Below are 21,301 nucleotides of genomic sequence, written 5' to 3' on the forward strand. Positions count from 1 at the left end.
TGTGGTGAAAGGCCAAACTCTGAAGGCTTCTAGACTGACAGCGGAAGATGAGGTGTTTAAGAGTGAGTTGATCGACCCAGAAAAGAGTTTTTTTGACACGGGGTTATAAAGACTCTACTAAAGATATATTTATCCAATAGTGCTAGTTTGAGTAGAGATATTGGAAAACCTTATTTTTCCAATTACGAAGCCTTCCAGGTGAGTTAGTGTGTGAATAAGAAAAGCAATGCTCGTAATTGTGTACATATACCTACCCACTATTCCAGTAATGTGACTCTAGTCACAGATGTGATCTAGAAGTACTGGCCAGTCTTGACACAGAATCCTGAAATTCGGAATATTGTGGGGGATAGACCTAATTTTCTCTTCAAAAACAAGAAATCTTTGAAGAGATTTTTGCGTTATCCAGGAGGGGAGAGAGGGATGAGCACTGTTAATGGTAGGAAAGGCACCTTTTCATGCTACCACTATAACCACTGCAAGTTAATCGATTCCAGTAATAGGTTCGTACACCCTGATTTGGGTTCAGAATTTTTTAATGTTAGAGATGACTGTAATAGTGTCAATGCAATATATTTGGCTACATGTAATTCCTGTTCATCTTTTTATGTTGGGAAGACTAACAAGGAGGTTTAGGTTTAGTATCAAGGAGCATCTTTTAAAAACCAGAAATGGTGTTCAAACTAATGCTCTGGCCAAACATGTTTGTAATACTAATATCTCACATTCTTTCTGGTTCCTGGTTGTTGAGACGGTGAATGAAAGTGGGAGGGGGGGGGTGACACTATAAATTCCACTGAAACTTCTGAGAGTAGGTGGATTATTAGGTTGAGGGCAGATAAGGAGAAAGGGTTAAATGACAGGGTACCCCTCAAGCCCTTTTTGAAAAATCGCCCTCTGTTTAAATGAACTGAAATACTTTTTCACTTTTATGTTACTTATTGTATTATAGATGATAATTTTTGTGTCATACATAGCATTTGGAATAAGTTTCTGTGGTTTTACATTTTTTTATGTTTTATAGGTACGTGTGTTTAATGTTTAGATGCACCATTTTACATGTACTTGTCGACATACAAGATTTCTCAGTGTTTTATTTTTTATATGGTTCACTATGGCTGTATGACCAACTCCTTTTTGTCTGCAGGTTTTATTGGATAATTAGCACTTAAATGAGATTGGTGCTGATTTAATAGGTGTCAGTATTTATTAATGCAGCTTTAGATGTGTTTTAGGTCTGAAGAAGTGGTGTGTCTATACTACGAAAGTGTTCACTTAAAAAATTGTATTTTGACTTTTACAATTGCCCTACTGTTGGTTGGTCTGTTGGATGTTTTTGTGGACTAAATCTTGTAAATGCTTGGTGAAGGTGTGCACAGAAGACAGGGTAGCTGCTTCCAAGATGGACCTGGCATCTACACCCTTGTAGGATGCCCCAGAGGAGGCCACCCCCTCATGGAATGTGCTTTGGTGCAGGAAGGCATACTGTGTGTAACAGAAATAAATAGTCTTTGATATCCAAGATGCAATGGTTTGCTTAGAGATGTGCTGGCCTAGTTTAGAGTCCATGAATAAAACAAAAAGTTGGTCAGTTTTTCTGACAATCTTTATTTTGTACAAGGAAAACCTTAGCTGTCTATGAACATCTAGTGAGCAGAGAAATCTTTCCTCTTATTTTAAGGATTAAGGAAAAAGGTTGGCAGATGGATGGTCTGGTTGACTGACATCTCATTCCCTACCTTAGGCATGAAAGAGGGATTGTCCCCGAGAGTCATCTTGTCCTTTTGAAAAATGTGAAAGAGTGGAATAGCCATAAGATCCTGAAGTTCATACACTCAGCAGGCAGAGGTAAGAGCCAGCAGAAGGATAGTCTTCCATGTGCAGAATTTTACAGTGGCAGAAGCTGCTGGCTTGAAAGGGGGCAAAATCAGTTTTTCCAACATAAATCTGAGATCCCAGGGAGCAGGAGAAACAGGTTTCCTAGGTGGCTTAATATGTAGAACACCATTCAAGAAAAGTTTGACTTTCACCCTGGAAATGACAAGAAAGGCAACTAACCATGACTCTCTTCTCACCAGACTGAGTAAGAAGAGAGTCACAGCTGCCTTTCTGGGGCTAGGATTCATCAAGTCACACAGGCTCTCATGTCACTGAACCACAGGTACCAAAAGGTCTCTGTCATAGTCAATGTGGGTTTTAATGACCAGAAACGTACCTGTCTTGACTATATAAACTACGACATGATCGAGCTCACCATTTGTGTGTCTCAGGCAGGTATGAACCTAGCACTGAGCAGCATACTACCTTCTCCAAGGATGACGCCATGTTACCAACAGAAAATAATGGATTTTTAACAACTCGCTTAACTTCTGGTGTCAATCCAGTGGAGTACAATATCTGACGGCCTGGCAGGACATGGTTGACAGACCACGCTGCTTTGCCTGGGATGGTCTGCACTTGTATCCCCTCTATGCTTTCGGATATTGGCCAAGACCTTTCCTACCTCCCATAACACCTTTTTAGGCAATGCCAAACTGATAAACCTACCGACTTAACTGAACCTAGGAAGTAATATCTGAAGGTGGTACTGCTCAATGCTAGACGTCTTAACAAGAAACTCCACTCCCTGGACAGTACAGACATCTATGTAGTAATGGAGACATAGTTTAAAGTCATGGAGAGTACCCCAAGCAGTGCAATGTTATAATCATTTCACACCTTTACACCAGTTACTGCACAGGAGGGAACTAAAAGTCTCAGTCTACATTAAAAACAATCTCACATCCAGACTAATTAAAATGTATGACCAACTGAAAGTCAAAGACCTGCAACTCGCCATAAACTGGATGTTGCACAATATCCTTGCAACCCATAGGTCCCCTTCAATGTCCCAGGAAACCCATACTACCTATCTCAGTTTACTAGAGTCCCTCACTGATCAACCCAATACGACATTTATCAGGGATCTCAACTACCCCTCTACAGATTGGGAATCCTACACCACTTCTAATGCACAAGCCCAGCGATTCCTAAACTTTGTTATCCCAACATCCTAGAAGAGTTGTTCCATTCTCCTACTAGGAGAATAAACATCCTTGACCTTATACTCACGAACATGGGGGGGGGTTGATGTTTCTCATCCAATGTAATATCTTCACTCATCAGATCTAAGCATAAGGCAATATTACTTGAAAAATTAAATCCGGGCATCCAATGAAACAAAAACTTTTAGGAACTACTCCAAGGCTAACTTCTCTCTACTAAGCAAAACCTTGGCTAAATTCCAGGCACCACCAAACCCAGTAACTACCACAACATACTTTGAGCTATTTACGAACTCTCTGTACAGCCATATTGATAGCTGTATAGAGTGAGCTGTGCTCAGTCTTAAGAACAAGACAAACTCAAAAGACAAGCCACCTTGCTGGAATCACATTATCAATACAACAAAAGAAAAGAAAAGAAAAAACCTTGCCCAAGCATAGGGGGAACACCACCATATATACTAGAAGCCCCCAACCAATCTAAACAGGCATCTAAGAGGGTTAATTACTAATTCAAATGCTAAATTTGAATAAATAATAGCTTCTCAGGCAAAGGACAGCCACAAACTATTCTACAGCTATGTCCATAACCTCAGAGGAAATGCACAACAATGTGTAGAACTTACTGTAAATGGCATCACCCTCCACTGAACCAGAGGTCATTGCTAACCTACTGACTCTCAGGTTCAGCTCATATTTCTCTCCCCAGTCCACTAGACAGTCCAACAGAAATGCCAAATAATACAATCCCCTCAACCATTACTAGGTTACAGGCCATCAAGGCACTACACTTTCCAAGGTCAAAAACACTGCATTGATGGGCCCTGATAACATCCCAGTATGTTTAATAAATGACATGAAACATGACATCTCTGGAGCCTTCAGTCAGGTTTTGTGCCCAAGGAACGGAAGATGGTTACAGTCATTCCCCTGCACTAAGGAGGTCCAACAACTGTTCCGGGTACCTACAGGCCCATAAATTTTATCAGCCTTATATGCAAGACCATGGAAACAGTCATCATGGACATGATAAACGAGGATACAGGTAACCTGAAAATGCTGGACCCATCAAAGTTCATCTTTGTTAAAGGAATGTCATTGCCTGTTAAATCTGGTGGACTCTTTTGAGAGGGTCAGTAAAGCACTGGATGAAGGTAAAACTGTGCACACAGCTTACCTCAACCTGGCCAAGGCTTTTGATACAATACCCTACTCAGGCATTATAGACAAGCTTATTAATTTAGGTATCAATGCTTTTATCATCCATTGGATAAGCCAAATGGCTTACTCATAGGACTCAGGAGGTCAAAACAGGCGAGGCCACCTCCACCAAGATTGCCAGTCACTAGCAGAGTCTCCCAGGGCTCGGTACTGGGCCCATTCCTTTTTGGCATCTATTTCTCTGAAATGGAAGTAAATGCTGAAGGTTTATGGCTGACTAAGGTTGGAGATGATTGCAAGCTGGAGGTTCTCACCAACTCCCCTGCAGACACTAACATTCTTCAAGAAGGTCTACCTCTAAGAAATGGTGTCAAAGCCATAGTCTTAAACTCAATGCTAAGAAATCCATAACTGTACTCTTTGGGAAGTCAACCATGCCAGCTAGTTACCATATTGATAATATACCTCTAAGAGTTGACCCAGTGGTCAGGAATCTGGGTATGCATGTAGAAAACAGCCTTACCTTTGACCATGTGATCACAGTGGTGAGGAAATCCTTTTATGTTGCGCAACTTATAAGTAAGGGCATGGTATCTACGTCCAAGGAAGTCATTATCCCACTGTTCTCCGCCCTTATCAAACCAATCAGAGTATGATGCTCCCTTTGGTATGTACCTAACCAGGCATATGCATCAACTACATCGACCACAGAGGTTCCTTACAAAAAATACAAGGACTAACAAACCTACCTTATGTAGAGCACCTTAAAGCCTTTTCCCTCCACTCAGTCTCCTATAAATTGTTGAGAAGTGATCTATGCCTGGCTTACAAGGGATCCACAAACACCACGCATATGAATCTCCTACATAACTGTAAGTCAAAGAGTACCAGAAATACAAGGTCTAAGGACCTGAATTTTGTCTGTGACAAACAGAACATGCTGGAGAGACAGATAATATGTCTCAGAGACAGCCCCTCCTATGAAAACAGGCTTCCCATCCATGTGAAGCTGAGTTCATCTATTACCCAGTTTAAGCACAACCTAGACCAGTGGATGGGGAATAGGAAATTTGCACTGGACCTGGCACCCATGTCCTTTATGCCCCAATGGACAGGAGACAACTTATAAATGTCTGGCTCTCCATGTGCTATTTGGATACAGGACATCACTATTCTTTCGGGAAAACTTGGCTAGCTTAGAAGCCCCACCCCCAAGGTTCTTAGGCTAGTAACAGTTTATGAATCGATAAATATATGAATCAAGAGGCAATCAGGCATTAATGACAGACAGACTGGCTTTAATGGAAGAGTAATAATAACAGCTGTAGTTTTGTTACTGTCAGTCAGTAACAGCGAAGTGCATGCAGCATAACACATGATCAAATTTTTAAAATATTTTGTAGATGTCTGAGGTCTGAGTGACACTTGAAAACTCAAATGCTCAACCATCTATGGGAGCGATGGGGATGGATCAGTTCTCTGCTCCCATTGTTTTTAATGAAGACTGGACCTTGCTGCAGTAGTACGAACACCCATGATGTGCAAGCACAGTAACCAAAAGTTAGTGCATGCATGCATCTCAAAGCCAGAAGTGTTCATGCCTGCTTTGTCTGGCTTTGAGAACAAGCTTGCCTGCTAAATGAAGGGATGATTCATACTAATGAAGTAAAAAAAAAAAGAAAGAAAACTGACAGTGCAGCAGGGCTGTTGGGTAGTTCTCCATCCTGGGGATATAGTTATGGTCTGCCTTGAACATGAGCGATCCTGGTTAGCAGACGTTGAAGCCATATCCTCAGGCTGCTGAAATTAGTAATACGGCCAAAATCGACAGCTCTAGTGTAACATTAAGTCCTATAAGAGGAGGTGGATGATGAGCATGCATGATGAGGACAAAGATCAAGGGGAAAAAGAAAAAAAACATATGAATGCTATATCACTCACCTACCAAAGATCTTATCACTTATGAAGGGGCTAATGTAATTTCTTTGTGTAATGTAATGCTGGAGTGCAATTCCACTGTTGAATGGGACAAAGACATGCTAGCTGTGTTTGTACTTGTTTTATCTTAAGTATGGTTTTGCTGTTTGTACATGTGGTGTAGGCAACATAATTCAGCTGCTGTTGTGTTTGGGAGTATTTTCATCTCTCATTTAACTGTTTGATGATGATGATGATTGTTGTTTCCTATCAGAAATCTGAACTCCAGCTGCACTTTTTAATATTGCTAGTTGTGAAATACTGCAGAATGGATTTAGAACACATTAGCCCTTTCATGTATTTGCATTTTCCTTACAAATGTGTGACCAGTGAGTAACTTAGTACATTACATTAAAAGAGTTATGGGGACCCCCCCCCCTTCAACAAATATGCTTTTTTTGTTTTCATGTTTTGGTGACACACATGAATTAATTAGAAGAAGCTGTCAACGGTTGAAGGGCATGTGGATATATGTTACAGAAATCTGAAAATGGACTCTACAGAAGCATGGAGGTGTTTAGGAGAGACGGCAGTGGAGTTTTTAACCAGAATGTTTAATGAAAATTTTGGAAAGTGAAAAAATGCCTGTGGAGTGGAGAAATGTTTTGGTACCAAATTTTAAGAATAAGGGTGATGTGCAAAGCAGTAGCAACTACTGAGGGATAAAAATGATTGGCACAGCATGAAGTTATGGGAAAGAGTAGTGGAAGCTAGGTTAAGAGAGGAGGTGATGATTAATGTGAGCAGCACTATGGTTTCATGCCAGGAAAGAGCACTACAGATGCGATGTTTGCTCTGAGTGTTGATGGAGAAGTATAGAGAAGGTCAGGAGTTTCAGTGTATCTTTGTGGACTTAAGCATATGACAGGGTGCCTAAAGAGTTGTTGTATTGTATAAGGAAGTCGGGAGTGGCAGAGAAGTATGTAAGAGTGATAAAAGGATATGTATGAGGGTAGTGTGATAGTGGTGAAGTCTGCAGTAGGAGTGATGGATGTATTTAAGGTGGATATGGGATTACATCAAGGATCAGCTCTGAGCCCTTTTTTATTTGCAATGGTGATGGACAGGTTGACAGAGAAGATCTGACAAGAAGTCCCTGTGGACTATAATGTTTGGGGATGACATTGTGATCTGTAGTGAGAGTAGGGCACAGGTTGAGGAGACCCTGAAGAGGTGGAGATGTGCTCTAGAGAGGAGAGGAATAAAGGTCAGCAGGACTAAAACTGAATGTGTGTGTGTGTGTGTGTGTGTGTGTGTGTGTGTGTGTGCGTGTGTGTATGTGTATGTGCGTGTGTGTGTGTGTGTGTGAATGACAGAGAGGATAGAGGAATGGTGAGGATGCAGGGAGTAGAGTTGGAGAAGGTGGATGAGTTTAACTACTTGGAATCAACAGTTCAGAGTAATGGTGAGTGTGGAAGAGAGGTGAAGAAGAGAGTACAGGCATGGTGGAGTGGCTGGAGAAGAGTGTCAGGAGTGATTTGTAACAGACAGGTACCAATAAGAGTGAAAGGGAAGGTATACAAGATGGTAGTGAGACCAGCTATGTTATATGGGTTGGAGATGGTGACACTGACAGAGAGGAGTCAGAACTGAAGGTGGCAGAGTTAAAGATGTTAAGATTTGTATTGTGTGTGATCAGGATGGACAGAATTAGAAATGAGCATATTAGAGAGTCATTTCAGGTTGGACAGTTTGCAGACAAAGCCTGAGAGGCAAAATTGCTTTGGTTTGGACATGTGCTGAGGAGGGATGCTGGGTGTATTGGAAGAAGGATGCTAAGGATGGAGCTGCCAGGTAAGCGGAAAAGAGGATGGCTGTAGATAAGGTTTATGGATGTGGTGAACGAGGACATGCAGGTGGTTGGTGTGACAAAGCAAGACGCAGAGGACAGGAAGAAATGGAAACAGATGATCCTCTGTGGCAACCCCTAATGGAAAAAGCCAAAAGTAGAAGACTTACAGGAGGACAGGAATGTAGGAAGTTGTCAACTGCTTGGTAGTTAAGCCTATTAATGCAGTTCTATGAACAATCATAATTTTCTATTTTCAATATAGATTTCGTAAATAATGTAATTTCTTAAGTTAACCTTTTATCCTATGTGCCATACAGAATAATGCCAACCAAAATTTTCTACATTTATGCAATTCAGTGAGAAAAAAAGGGGACCATTTATGCTTCAACATGTACCACATGAAACAACTGGACTCGAGAGTTACCCTTCTTTCTGTTAACATAACACTACCTTTCATCACTCCACAACTGCAAATGTTCTAGTAAGTTAACAATCACCCTTATATTAAGTAGAAACTGCTGACAGAGTATCATGTATTACTATAACAATTTTTAATAAAAAAACTCAAGGTCAAAATGTATTACAAATGAATGGTTTAATTCAATGAACTATTAAACATTTTTCAAGTATTCCACTGTTCAGGTTATAAGCAGGGGCAGTGTGTCGCAAGAATATTTAAATAATGAAAATGTTTTAACAGTTTTCTTAAAACACAAAAAATAACACATACAAATGTTCTTTATTTTGCTCATTTAGTGTACTTGCCAAAGTGCAACAAGGAAGGTTCAAATATTAACAGACAATGATGATAGGTTGTGACTACCTGGGAGAGGTGTGCATATTTGATAAATAGTACCTGAGTATCAGAACATTTCTAAGGTAGCACTGCATATCACATTGTTGAAAAACACACTGCCTTCTTAAAAATACTAAGGAGAACTTTAATGGCACTCTGGTGTACTACACACCAAAAGGAAACTGAGCAGCCTTCACAGCACCTTACTGATAGCTGTTGTACTTCTCTGCCTTGGCACTACTTATTTTATACAAGTTGATACAGGATTATCTGTTAAAACAGATTTCTCAGGATGGCTGGAGAAGAAATCTATCGGCAGTTGTGACGGTGATTTGAAAGTACTCAAAGCTTCGCCCGAGATTCCAATATTTTTTTCCTCTTCCATTTGCATCAAGTTATGCACATATTCTGGAAAACAATACATTTGTATGAAATGCATTCATGCTTCTGTTGGTCATAATTATCTTACTGTATTTATTACATGTACTATAATTGTATCTCATCTAATGCACATCCCCATACAAACCAACAAGAAAAGCTGGAACAACTTAATTACAACAAAATGCATACACAACTACTCTGGTCAAAAATGATTTAAATATTCACTATAACACTAGCATAAACAGCTGTCCTCTCAAACAGAGAATAAGCAAATCAATCAGAATTACTTTCTAAAAACCCAGAGTAGTTCATCTATACTAAACACAGTGGACACTTTCATTGCAAAAAACTTTTTATCAGGACATAAAATTTAAGCTACTACTAAAACTGCAACTACTTTCAGATTATCATATACTTTTTACACATGTAAAGACGATAACAGATTTCTTATAGTCCAGTTATAACTGTTTTGCCAGTGAATAAATCTCACTTTACGTTTTAATTCTACAAATCAGTCAGACAGTTCTAGAATTTAATCAACAAGCAATTATGGAGACATTTCAGAAATGCAATGCACTGCCCAATCTTTTCCTAGCTTGCTTGCTTAGCGTGTTATGACAGTGAGTCAGAGTATTGTAGCGCTAAAGTGGTACTGCTGGATAGTGATATTTAAATGCAGCAGTCCTAGGACACAGCTAATGTAATATGCTCTACTCCATCAAGATCAAAATAGTGCAACAAAGCAATTCAAACAAGCTCTATTACACTATTTCAAAGCAGAACAGCGAGGGCCAAATGCAGTAGTTTTATGATGTATGCCCACTGCTACAAGTGGCAACAGCGGGGCTCTTATTGTAGCACATAAGTACTGACAGGCAGGCTGTATACATGAGAGTGTGCACAAGCGCGTGTGGGTGGGTACAGGTGCAGGTACCTAAGCAACACTGCATGGTTTGGTACAGTAATGCCTTTGTTCCTGCTGTGATACATGTTTGATTCAGCGACATGTACAGGCATAATTAATGAGCTTTTACTTCACATGACTCTAGCATGTTTCTGCATTACTAGAGCACAATAGCAAAGCACCTTCAGTGCTACAGAGCTAACTTCTTTGATTTTACTGTTTCTAACAATTTAAGATAACGGCATTTAATTCAAAGGAAAATTTCCGTGCCTTGCATTCTGCATCATGCACAAAATGAAACACTAAAACCTGACAAATATCCAGCACTTGCTAACAAAGAAAGTGCAAAACTACAGCGCAAGGTGAACACCAAAACTGGCCATGTTTAACTGTTACAAACAAATGTGCAGCTGCATATGGTATCAGTCTGCTCATTTTAAACTGTGAGGTAACAAATCTACTTTGTGGTAAAATATGTTATATTTCTGTCACACCTTCAGAAGTAGCTAAACAGACTTTTGACTTTTCAGCATTATGTTAAAAATTAAGCATATTTCATTTGTCTTAAGTCTTCTAACACTTTTAGTATCACAGGAGGTTACTAGTCTATCTACCCACAGGTCATTTCAAGCCTAGCCATTTCATCCCAAAGTAATACCAATGATACTCTTAGTCAATACCTAGGAATGTATTTAGTAATGACTGCCCATATCCAGGAGGGTTGTGAGTGCCATACCCAGTAAGAAGATACAGTGCCCGACCCACTCACTCAGGTTCCTTTTGAACTGTGCCACAGAGGTGCTCTGCTTCACATGAAGTGGCAGTCTAGTACAAAGAAGTGACAGTCACTGGGAGACAAATCTGTCCCTCTAGCACACCCTATTCAAGTCACAGGCCATATTTAGGCCCCTGGAATGGGTGGTTCGAGTCCATGTTGATTTAAGTATGTGCAGCAAATTAATTATATTTGGCTCAGAGATTGCTCTGTAAGCCAGGTATAAGTCTCCCCTACAAAGTCTGTACGATACTGAGTATAGTAAAATCACTTTAGTTGGTCTGTGTAAAGCCTGTACTGGAATCCCTTGATCTTCTTTTTTAGAAACCTCCGAGGTCTTTCCAATTGCTGCAGGTGCTTTATACAGTACATGCTAAAAGGGTCGTTATACTCAATTACGGGCTTGATTAGTGATGAGTACAGAGGGGTTATAACCTCCTTTGCTCTAGAGGTGATGTCTTTGCTAATCAAGTGTGCTATGTAGAAAGCCTTCCTTAATACAGTACACACATGGTGGTCAAAGTTGAGGTCGCAGTCTACTTGTGATCCCAGATCCTTTACCACTTCGTAGGGGCACAGGGTACTGTTAATTTGATAGTGTGAAGGGGCATTGTTTTTACCAAAGGGAATGATGATGCATTTCTTTGCATTTAGTTTGAGACTGCGACTAAGACACCAGTCACTGGTCTGTGTAAGTCACTCCTGAAGTACACTGATATCATTGGGGATTCAATAATTGTGCCAGTTTACAGTCACCCACAAACTTGTTTTTTTTCCTAACATTTGCTCATAGTAAGAGGCATTCTCATATTCTAAAACAACACAGACATTCCAGGGTGTGGCTAAGTAACGTAATAAGCCTACTTAACATACATGCATGTATACAGCCTGTGTGGTCAGTGAATGTGGTTACTGTATCACAATGCATACCCTACTCCATCCAATGACTTGATTAAAAATATGGCTCATCAAATGTAACTATAGTAGTTTACATAAGAAAAGAAAGATCAGGGTTTTGATCCTGGAAATGTTCCAGTAAAATAGAAAGGTAGCTATTAACAATGGGCTTTGTACCATACTGAAATTGCTGCTTTTGAAGTCATAATGAGAGGGCAGCCTCTATTACAATACGAAGCTGGTGGTTTAAAATACTAAGTAGCAAGAATATTTTTTTCTGAGAGAAACACTATTTGTTGTTTTCCCATCTGTATTCCTGTCATTATAAATATTAAAACATTCTTCTAGTTGTTGAATTTTTTTTTTTTTTTTAGAGAGAGGCAATTTTCCCTATAGTCACATTATTGAGGTGGAAATATTTTTGTAATCCACTGAGCAAGAGTTACTTCAAAGTTTGATTCCTTCATAAAATGGACTGCAAAATCAAATACCAGTTTTACTAAAGCTTATTCCTTAGTTTAGCTGCAGTAGCATTTCTATTTCTGAAATGTCTGAACTTTACCAAGAAAAGCAAGAGTTCGTTTTCTATTAATACAACTAAAAGAATAGACCAGCATTGCAAATTAAGAGCTGAAAAAACAGTCAGCAGAGGTTACCTTCAACTTAGTTTTCAATGCATTAAATAAAGCACCACAAAAACTTTCAAAATCAGGAAATCTGATGATGTCATCATTCACTACTTCAATGTCATCTACTTTACAAGTAAAGCTGAGCTTGTTAGCGAGGTCTATCTTTTACAGGATATAGTAAACAATTTGTGTCTAGTATGGGTCTATTTTACTTAAATGAAAACGCGTTACGTCGAACACCACTCCATCGACACGTACACCGCAAAATAATCGAACACACAAAACCGCAAAATTACTACGAAATTCGAAATGTCGAAGTGTTTTGGTTGGCCCATCTGAGCTACAGATCCGTAAGGTAAGTGTGCGATAGTTACAGACATTAGAGTTAGGATTAGGGTGCGGGTTAAGGTAAGTGCATAGATAGGTAATGTAAGATGGGTAATGTATTTAACGTTTAGTGTAGGGTTTGAGGTAGGGGTTTGGTTAGTGTATGTGTGTGATTTATTTATTTTGTTTAGGTATAGCTCTGTAGGGTAAGTATGCGGTAGTTATGGACCTTAGGGTTAGGGAGGGGTTAAGGATAGTGCATAGATAGTGGTGTATGTGGGGGTTAGTTTAGGGTTTTGGCTGGTGTATGTTTGTGGTTTATTTATTTTGTTTGGGTGGGTAGTATGTTTCAGGTGGTGGGGTTGGCCAAGTATGACAATTTGGTATTTTGAGTTTCGCGGTTTCGTGCGTTCGATTATTTTGCGGTTCGGTGTATATGTTTCGATGGAGTGGTGTTCGACGTTAACGCGTTTTCGTTTAAATAAAGTAGACCCATCTTGTACAATAGCCAAGTACTTCTTAATCATCCAAGACTCATTATTTATTATGGCACCATTATTCCATGTTCCTTATTCAAGTTACACTTCTGAATAGAGTTACTGATGTCACATTTTCCCTTCTGTGATCTATACTTCTAAAGTTCTTAAAATTTATCTGAAGCTGCTAAAGAACGGATTAACTTTTCTTGCTGATTAGATGCTCATGGAAAATGCCACGAGATCAGACATACCATTACTCTGCTTCATTCTTTTTCTGTTACAGTAGATTGATTAGGTAAAAATGTGTCTGCAATAATGCCAACAATTAGAAATTCATATAAGCTATACACAGGTGTTTGTCAAGATGCAAATGGCTTACTAACGTACTTTTGTAAGCTGCAATGAAAAAAAAAAAAAAAAAAATCAGGCATGAATTTTTCCCCCTATAGCTTTGGAATTTATTTATTCATTCATCTTTATTTGCTAACTGGGGAAGAATATCGACTCAAATGAACCATTTTCAGGTCAGGCCAGAGTCAAAGACTAGATAAAAAAAAAAAAAAAATCACACCTAGTATACAGATATACTGTAGTAATTTATAAAATTTTCCAAAAACACAACAGTGAGAATTGAGAGTTAAACACAAAAGCAGTATAGATATGTAACCATAAGGGGAGAAATGCATCTGCACAAGTTACAATATACAAAAAGGAAAAAAATGTACAGAGCGGCTTTTTGAAGAAGTGTAAAACGAGAGATAGCTGCCTTATCTAGTACCTAGTGCTAGTCTCGGTTATAGTCCAAAAAAGGATTTCAGCTTCTTACATTTATTATAGAAAATGTATTCCCTTCCTTAGTTTTTCTTAAGGAGCACAAAAGGACTTTGGCTTTCTAAAGTAGACAGATGCATGTCCTCTTCAGCTCTTCAAGAGAAGAAGCAAAAAAACACACATCACATTGAAGTGCCTTTTTGTACTGGCACTTCAGTATGGAAAAAAAAAATGCAGAAGATCTCTATCACCTCCCCCTAACACTCTTGTCAGGAGTGCTGTCTCCTTCACTCCATCCTTGCTAAGCCACTGAGTGTGAGGGACTGTGAAATGAGAACTTAAGTTTGCTTTGTGACTGCAAACAATTTTTATCTTTTCTTACAAGTTTTTTTTTTCCAATCTAAATTGTGGGTACAAATGCATACTAGGAGGAATTCTCAATGTTTAGGCTTCTTTAAAGAAAAGCTGTGCTCTGTCTATTGAAGCTTATTATGAAGGGTGGCTAATGCTTTACTACAATTTCCTAAGCCAAGAGTACACTGTGTACTCTTGCCTGCACTGTCTCAGTTTCATGCCAAGGACAACCAAGGAGAACACCTAAATCTCTCCAGAAATGTATAGTTCATAAAAAACTTGTGTGCCTGGTTCTGCATTGTTACAGCATTGGCCAAGGCCTCCAGATCTCCTCAAAAGAAGAAACATGCTGATAAGCATCACAGGTAGAAACAGTGAGAGAGACTGGGGACATTCTGTCTGATGAAGCTGGTTTCCATAGGTCAGACAGCTCAGGACACAGGGAGGAAAATACATCTTACCATAACAGTAGATGTCCTTCTCTTCATTGTTGCAGTATTCTTCACTGAAGGGATCTCCTGCCAAGGATAGTCAAATACCCGGCCAGTATACTAAAGCCTTTAGATTTTATAGGTGCCATACATGTGTGCTCCCAGAGCAGGGCATAAAGGTGAAGTATGAATGCAAAGTCTCAGAAATGAATTGCCAGTGGAGAAATAATATACCCCCCAAGGACAACATAGAAAGAATAGTTATGTAAAATCTTACCATAACCATAGATGTCCTTCTATTCCATGTTGCAGTATTCTGTACTCTTGGGCCTCTTCCTCTTGCTACCCTAACGTCCAGCCAGTTTCCAAAAGTTTGTAGTCACTGCAAGGTGCGTGGTATGTCTGATGTGGCTAGACGAGCGTGGGCCATAAAGTGACATCTGCACGCACCAGACCTCAGACCTGAGAACCCCAGTCCCAGGACAAGCTGTGACAGTCCTGTGCCATCCAAGAAAGGAAAGTTATATCAGTAGGAGGGGTAGAAGGGAGGGAAGGAATACTGCAACATGGAAGAGAAGGACATCTATGGTTATGGTAAGATTTTACACAATTACTCTTATTCCCTTCTATTCACATGTTGTAGTATTCTGTACTCTTGGGTGAGTACCAAAGCTCAGTGAGGAAAGGGAATGTGGTCTGGAAGAATTCTCAATGAATCCATGGAGGGTAGTCCTGGCAAATCCAGACCTGGACCTAGAAATCTAGTCTAACTTGTAATGTTTGGTGAATGTGTGGACAGATGTCCAGGTGGCTGCTACTAGAATGGTGGAGGTGTCCAGGCCTTTGAAAAAGGCTCCAGAAGAGGTCATGGCCCTAGTGGAGTGTGCTTTGACCTTGTGTCCCAATGATTTCCCATGGTGTGCATAGCAGAGGGTAATAGCCCTGGAAATCCAGGAAGAGAGTTTGTTTAGTTACTGCTTTCCCCAGGACCCTGGGGTAGGAGACAAATAACTGGTCATACTTCCTCAAGGACTTAAGTTTTGTGGAGGTAGAACCTCAGCTGTCTGTGCACATCACGGGAATGTAAAACTCTCTCAATGTCATTCTGAGGGTGGGCAAAAAAGGTGGGAAGGTGGAAGGCTTGGTCTAAGGAGAGCTCATTGACCACCTTGGGCATGAAGGATGGATTGGTCCTAAGGGTTACTCTATCTCTGTGGAAAGTAAGAAAGGGGGGAATGGTCATGAGAGCTTGCAACTCGGGCACTCTTCTAGTGAAGGTTAAGGCCACAAGGAGGACTGTTTTCCATGTGCAGAATTTTAGACAGGTCTTGGATGCTGGTTCAGATGGAGGCAACCTGAGCTTCTCCAGCACGCAACTCAGGTCCCGGGGGATGGGCTTCCTGGGGGGCCTGAGGTGTAGCACTAAGAACAACTTTGCAGGCAACCTGGAAGCCACAGGGGGATCCAGAGGCAGACAGGTGAGCCTTGATGGGAGGAGTATGCTAATCCTGTCTGTACGAGTTCACACAGGTATGACGGTACTAGAGGAACCTCGCTCTGGAAAGGGTCCAATTGTCTCTGAAGATATAACGTGGAGAATCTTTTCCACTTGGCTACATTAAGATCTCCTTGTATTAGGTTTCCTGGCCTCCTGCAGGACTGAGAGCACGTCCTCATTGTAAAGGTGTCTGCCAGGGATCAGAATTCTATCATCCAAAGGGTGACTTGCAGGGATTGCCAATGTGGATGGATTAGAGATCCTTTGTCCTGTGTGAGAAGGTACACTCTGTGGGGTAATTTGCAGTGATTGCCCTTGGCTAAATGCAGAAGGAGAAGGAACCAGTACTGTCTTGGCCAAAAGGGAGTCACCAACAAGATTTTTGGTCTGTCCTGCTGAATCTTCAGTAGGACATTCTGTATTGAGAGGGAGGGGGTGATGCATAGAGAAGCATCCCCTTCCAATAAACTGAAAAGGTGTCCGCTGCCCTCGTTAGGGGGTTGGGCAGCCTGGTACAGAATGAAGGAAGTTGTCGGTTCATGGGGGAGGCAAACAAGTCTATTTGAGGTGTACTCCATCTGTGGAGCATCCATTTGTGGGACTGTGACATGCCTGAGAGTTCTGAAGGGATGCAAACTGCCTTAAGTGTTGCTCCCTAACTTGTGGCTAGTTCCCACACTAAGAGAGCTTGTCTGCATAGCAAGTAAGATTTTGCTTCCCCTGTTTGACATGCCACAGAACTGTAGTATTGTCTGTGAATAGTTTCAGTGGGCCCTGTTTTAGCCTGGGTTAGAAGGCCTTTAGGGCCAGAAAAATTGCTCTCATCTCTCTTATACTGATGTGCTCCTTTTTGGTGGAGTCTGGCCAGGGACCCTGGACTTTTAGGGGGGGGCACAGTTGCTCCCCACTCCTGGTCTGAGGTGTCTGTGTACATCTCCTGTGTTGGCAGGGGGGTTGAAGGGGGAGGCCCAGTTTGATGTTCACCTGGTTCAAAGACCAAAGAATCTCTTTCTTGAGACAAGGCAAAAAAAAGATCTTGTACTACAGAAGATGAGAGTGTTGAGTCCAAAAGGATCTTAGATACCACTGAAGCTTCCTCATGTGGAGCCTTGCAAATGGTAGCACTGGGATACTGGAAGCCATGTGGCCCAGGAGTCTGAGGTACTGACTGGCAGTCACCTCTTTGGTCTGAAGAACCAGAAGTAGGTACTGAGTTAGATCTTCCACCTTCTGGGTGGGTAGAAATGCCTTCATGACATTTATATGAATCTTGCACGTTAGGAACACTATGTCCTGGGTGGGGTTCAAGTTGGACTTGCGGTAGTTTATCTGGAAACCCAGGACCTGCAGAAGGGACAGTGTTGTCTGCAGGTGGAGTTGGAGGGTTTTCTCTGCAATCCATCTGGATCAGCAGATTGTCCAGATAGGGGAATATCTGGATCCCTAGGGTCCTGCAGAAGGCAGTTACTGGTCCAGGCACTTGGTAAAGACCCCTGGTGCTGTAGAGAGACTGACGGGCAAGGCTGAGAATTGATAATGAAAAGAGGGCACAGAGAAATGAAGGTATCTCCTGAAATTGGGCCTTATGGGTATGTGAAGATAGGCATCCTTGATATCCAATGAGGCTATGAACCCCTCGGGCAATATCAGAGGGAAGAGAGTTTGCAAAGTTAGCATCCAGAAGGTAGGTCTAAGTGCAGGAGAAGGTTTAGGTGGGAGAGGTCCAGGATTGGTCTCCACAGTCCATCTTTTCTTGGGAATAGAAACAGTCTGGAATAGAAGCTTTTTCTTCTTTCTGTCCGTGGGACAGGCTGAATGGTCTTGGGCCTTCAGGTTGTTCAAAACTAATGGGAAGAGGGGGAGGTGCTCTTTGGGGGGGCTGAAAAATGCCCTTCTTGGAAGCAGTAGTGATCCAAGTCATAAAATACTCAAGTTCTATTATGGACAGAATCTACCTGTCTGTAGTGATGTGTCTTCACATTGGGAGACAGTGAGAGAGTGCCTTATTAACAGTGGGACGGAGGAAGGGGGGAGGCCTCAAGAATGGCAGGTAGTCACAGGCTACCTGCCCTGTCTCAAAACTGAGGTTTTTGAGCTGGGTGTTGTGTAGGCCTGGCAGGGGTGGATTGTTTCCTGGCAGGTTTCCTAGGTCTGGGAGTGGTAGAGGGAGCAGAGTGCTTCCTAATAAATTGCGACTTGGACAGGTTGTTACTATGAAATTTGGGGATAGGAGAGAGAAACAAATGCTTGAGGTCTTGAAGTTCCTTCCCCTTTTGCTGTAAAGCCTTGAATAGGTTTGCTGCTTTTGAGCCAAACACAGCAGAATTATCTAAAGGTGCATCAAGAAGCTTTGCCCTGATGTCATCAGGTAGTAGCTGGAGTCTTATCCACGAATACCTCCCGAGGACAGAAGCTGATGTAGCAGACCTTGCTGAGGCCTCAGCAGCATCGTAGCTGCACCTAATAGTGTGTCTGGTGACCTGGGAGGTCAGAGATACGAGGCTGGACAGTTGAGCTTAGGCTGGGAGATCAGAAAACTCAGCTGTTTGGTTACTTTTTCAAGAACAGCCAAGGTGTGTTTGGACATGTGTGTCTGATAACTGACTGCCTTAAAGGCCAGGGTAGAGGATGTGTAGACCTTTTTGTCCAGATGTTCCACAGCCTTACTGTCTTTGTCTGTAGGGAGGAGAGATGAAGGAAGGAGTTTGAACGCTTTATCAGCAGAGACTGAGATAGTGCCCAGGTCTGCAGCAGGGCATTTCACTACAAATTTAGCAGTCTCTGGGACTTCTGTAGAGCCTATCAGGCCTACTGAAAGCAGGGGCTGAGAGTCTGGGTTTAAAGAAGCTACACTGAATGCATCTAGGAATGCAGGCAGTACTGGGGGAATAGCTGAGGGTGCATGGGGGTCAATCTGGAGGAGTTCATGGCACATATTTTGTACCTCTGTCATCTCAGATGAGTCCCACTTGAAGTGCTCCCTCATCTTAGCAATGGCCTCACCCAAGGTGAGATCCTTTGCTGGGGAATCTGCTTCAGCAGACTCTTCCTCTGGGGAGGCACAGCCAAGAGGGGAGGGCAGTTGAGACACATAGGAGAGAGATTCCTCTGAAGAGGACTCAGAAGTTTCTTCCCTCTCCTCCATCTGAGAGGAGTCTAATGTTTGGGGCCAAGAACTCAATACAGGGGGTGAGATTGGAAAGGTTACAGAGGTGGAAGGCCTAAGGGCCATGAATGCATTAAACAGGCTTTGTGAGAAAGCCTATTAATATGGTTGACTTTCAGTAGTAGGAGAGGTATGCTTTCTCTTTTCGTTAACGAAGGCCTAGCTGGCGTCTGGGTCGGAGAAGGCCTAGGGTCAGACAGCAAAATGGTAAGGGAGGGATCCGCCTGGTCGTCTGATGCGAGCCTAAATTCCTCCTCGGCGTCGAAAGACGACATCTGCAGGGCCTCCAAGGATGTGTCTTCTGCACGGTGTTCTGTTGCTTACACGCTGGTACCCACTATACCTGAATCGGTGGGGACCGAACATTCCTCCAGGCCGACTTCGGCCACAGGATGAATGTCAGAAGGCGGAGGTGCAGCTATGGTTTCAGGCCTTAGGCTCTTGTCCTTTTTCTTGGGTGACTCTGCAGGCTGATCAGCCGGCCCCTCATACCTAATACTAACCGTTTAAGCCTTTGTTTTTTTAAGTATATGCTTAGGCCATGGAGCCTGCCCTATTTGCCATAAGGCCTGGCAAATAGGGCAGGCCTTATGGTCATGGGATGGTCCTAAGCAGAAGAGACAAAGCTCGTGGGCATCTTTATAGGGAATCTGACAGCTGCACTTGCACTTACCCTTTCTGGATGAAATGAACAAAGCCTAGCATGCAAAGACACAAAAAGCAAAGGTCCTCAATGGGGTGCTTATGTGAAGGATTTTGATCCAATGGCTGGTATGGCAGGAGTAGCTGATGTTCGACTGGCAGCAAAGAAGTTCTGAGGTCTGGTGCACGCAGACTTCACGTTTAGGGCCCACGTTCATCTAGCCATGTCAGATGTCCCAGGCACTTTGCAGTGACTACAAACTTTTGGAAACTGGGCGGACGTTCAGGTAGCAAGAAGAGGAGACCCAAGAGTACAGAATACTGCAACATGTGAATAGAAGGACATCATATATATTCAGAAGAAAAAGTTAGGTTCAAGGGCAGACAAGTAGAGATAGCGGACTGGTGAACTTTGAAGAATATGCCAAGCCAGCATGCACATCCCATAAATAAAAGAGAACCAAATGAACGCCTACTGAGAAGGGATCCTGATAGTGAGAGAGGCACCAAATAGAAAACCTTTTCCATTTAGACATGTATGATTTCTGGGAGTGGGTTTCCTGGCCTATTCAAAGCATGTCTTCAGAAAAGAAGAGCCGAAAAGGGGGGATCAGAGCCCTATCACCACTGTGTCATTTGAAGAGTAGACAGGTGAGGATGGATAAGAGATCCCTCTTATATGAGAAGATCCACCCATTGAGGCAATTTGTGGTGAATGCCCCTGGTCAGATGAAAAAAAGGGGAATCAGTGCTGTCTGGGTCAAGAGAGAGTAATCAACAAGATTTTGGGCAAGTCCTTTTTGATCTTGCGCAGAACTCCTGGCAGCAAAGAGGAAGGGGAGGAAATGCATACAGAAACATTCCATTTCAAGGAAAAGACGGGATGTCCATTTTCCAAATCAGGGGATTTGGTATTCTCAAACAGAACAGAGGAAGCTGCCTGTTCAGAGTGGAAGCAAGAAAATCTAACCCAGGAATACCCCACAGATGGACTATGTCCAGAAACATGTCCCTGTGAAGCATCCACTTGTGAGCCTGTGTTCTGGACCTGCTCAAAGTCTACCACTAGATTTCGCACTAAAGGAATGTAAACTACCTGAAGGATCACCTGATAACTGACAGACATATCCCAAGCCTGAAGAGCTTGTCTGCAAAGGAGAAAAGACCTTGTACCAGACTGCTTGTTGATATACAACATCACAGATGTATTGCCTGTAAAGATTTTCAGGGGGCCGGGGACAAAAAAGAAATGAAAGACCTGTAGAGTCAGAAACTGA

The 21,301-nt window shown here is 41.9% G+C and overlaps 1 protein-coding gene across 1 annotated transcript in view; it reads right to left on the reverse strand.

The window, feature by feature from the left end:
* Positions 1-8,550: 8,550 nt before the first annotated feature.
* Positions 8,551-21,301, reverse strand: part of LOC122795582 (zinc finger protein 354B-like) — a 697,034-nt gene continuing 684,283 nt past the window's right edge. The window contains exon 5 of the mRNA XM_044063832.1: positions 8,551-9,178. Within this exon, the coding sequence (XP_043919767.1) occupies positions 9,012-9,178 (167 nt within the window). The 3' untranslated portion in view covers positions 8,551-9,011. The remainder of the gene's footprint in view (positions 9,179-21,301) is intronic.

Source organism: Protopterus annectens, chromosome 2.part2 (genome assembly GCF_019279795.1).
Source record: "Protopterus annectens isolate FY-2018-M chromosome 2.part2, PAN1.0, whole genome shotgun sequence".
Lineage (NCBI taxonomy): Eukaryota > Metazoa > Chordata > Ceratodontiformes > Protopteridae > Protopterus > Protopterus annectens.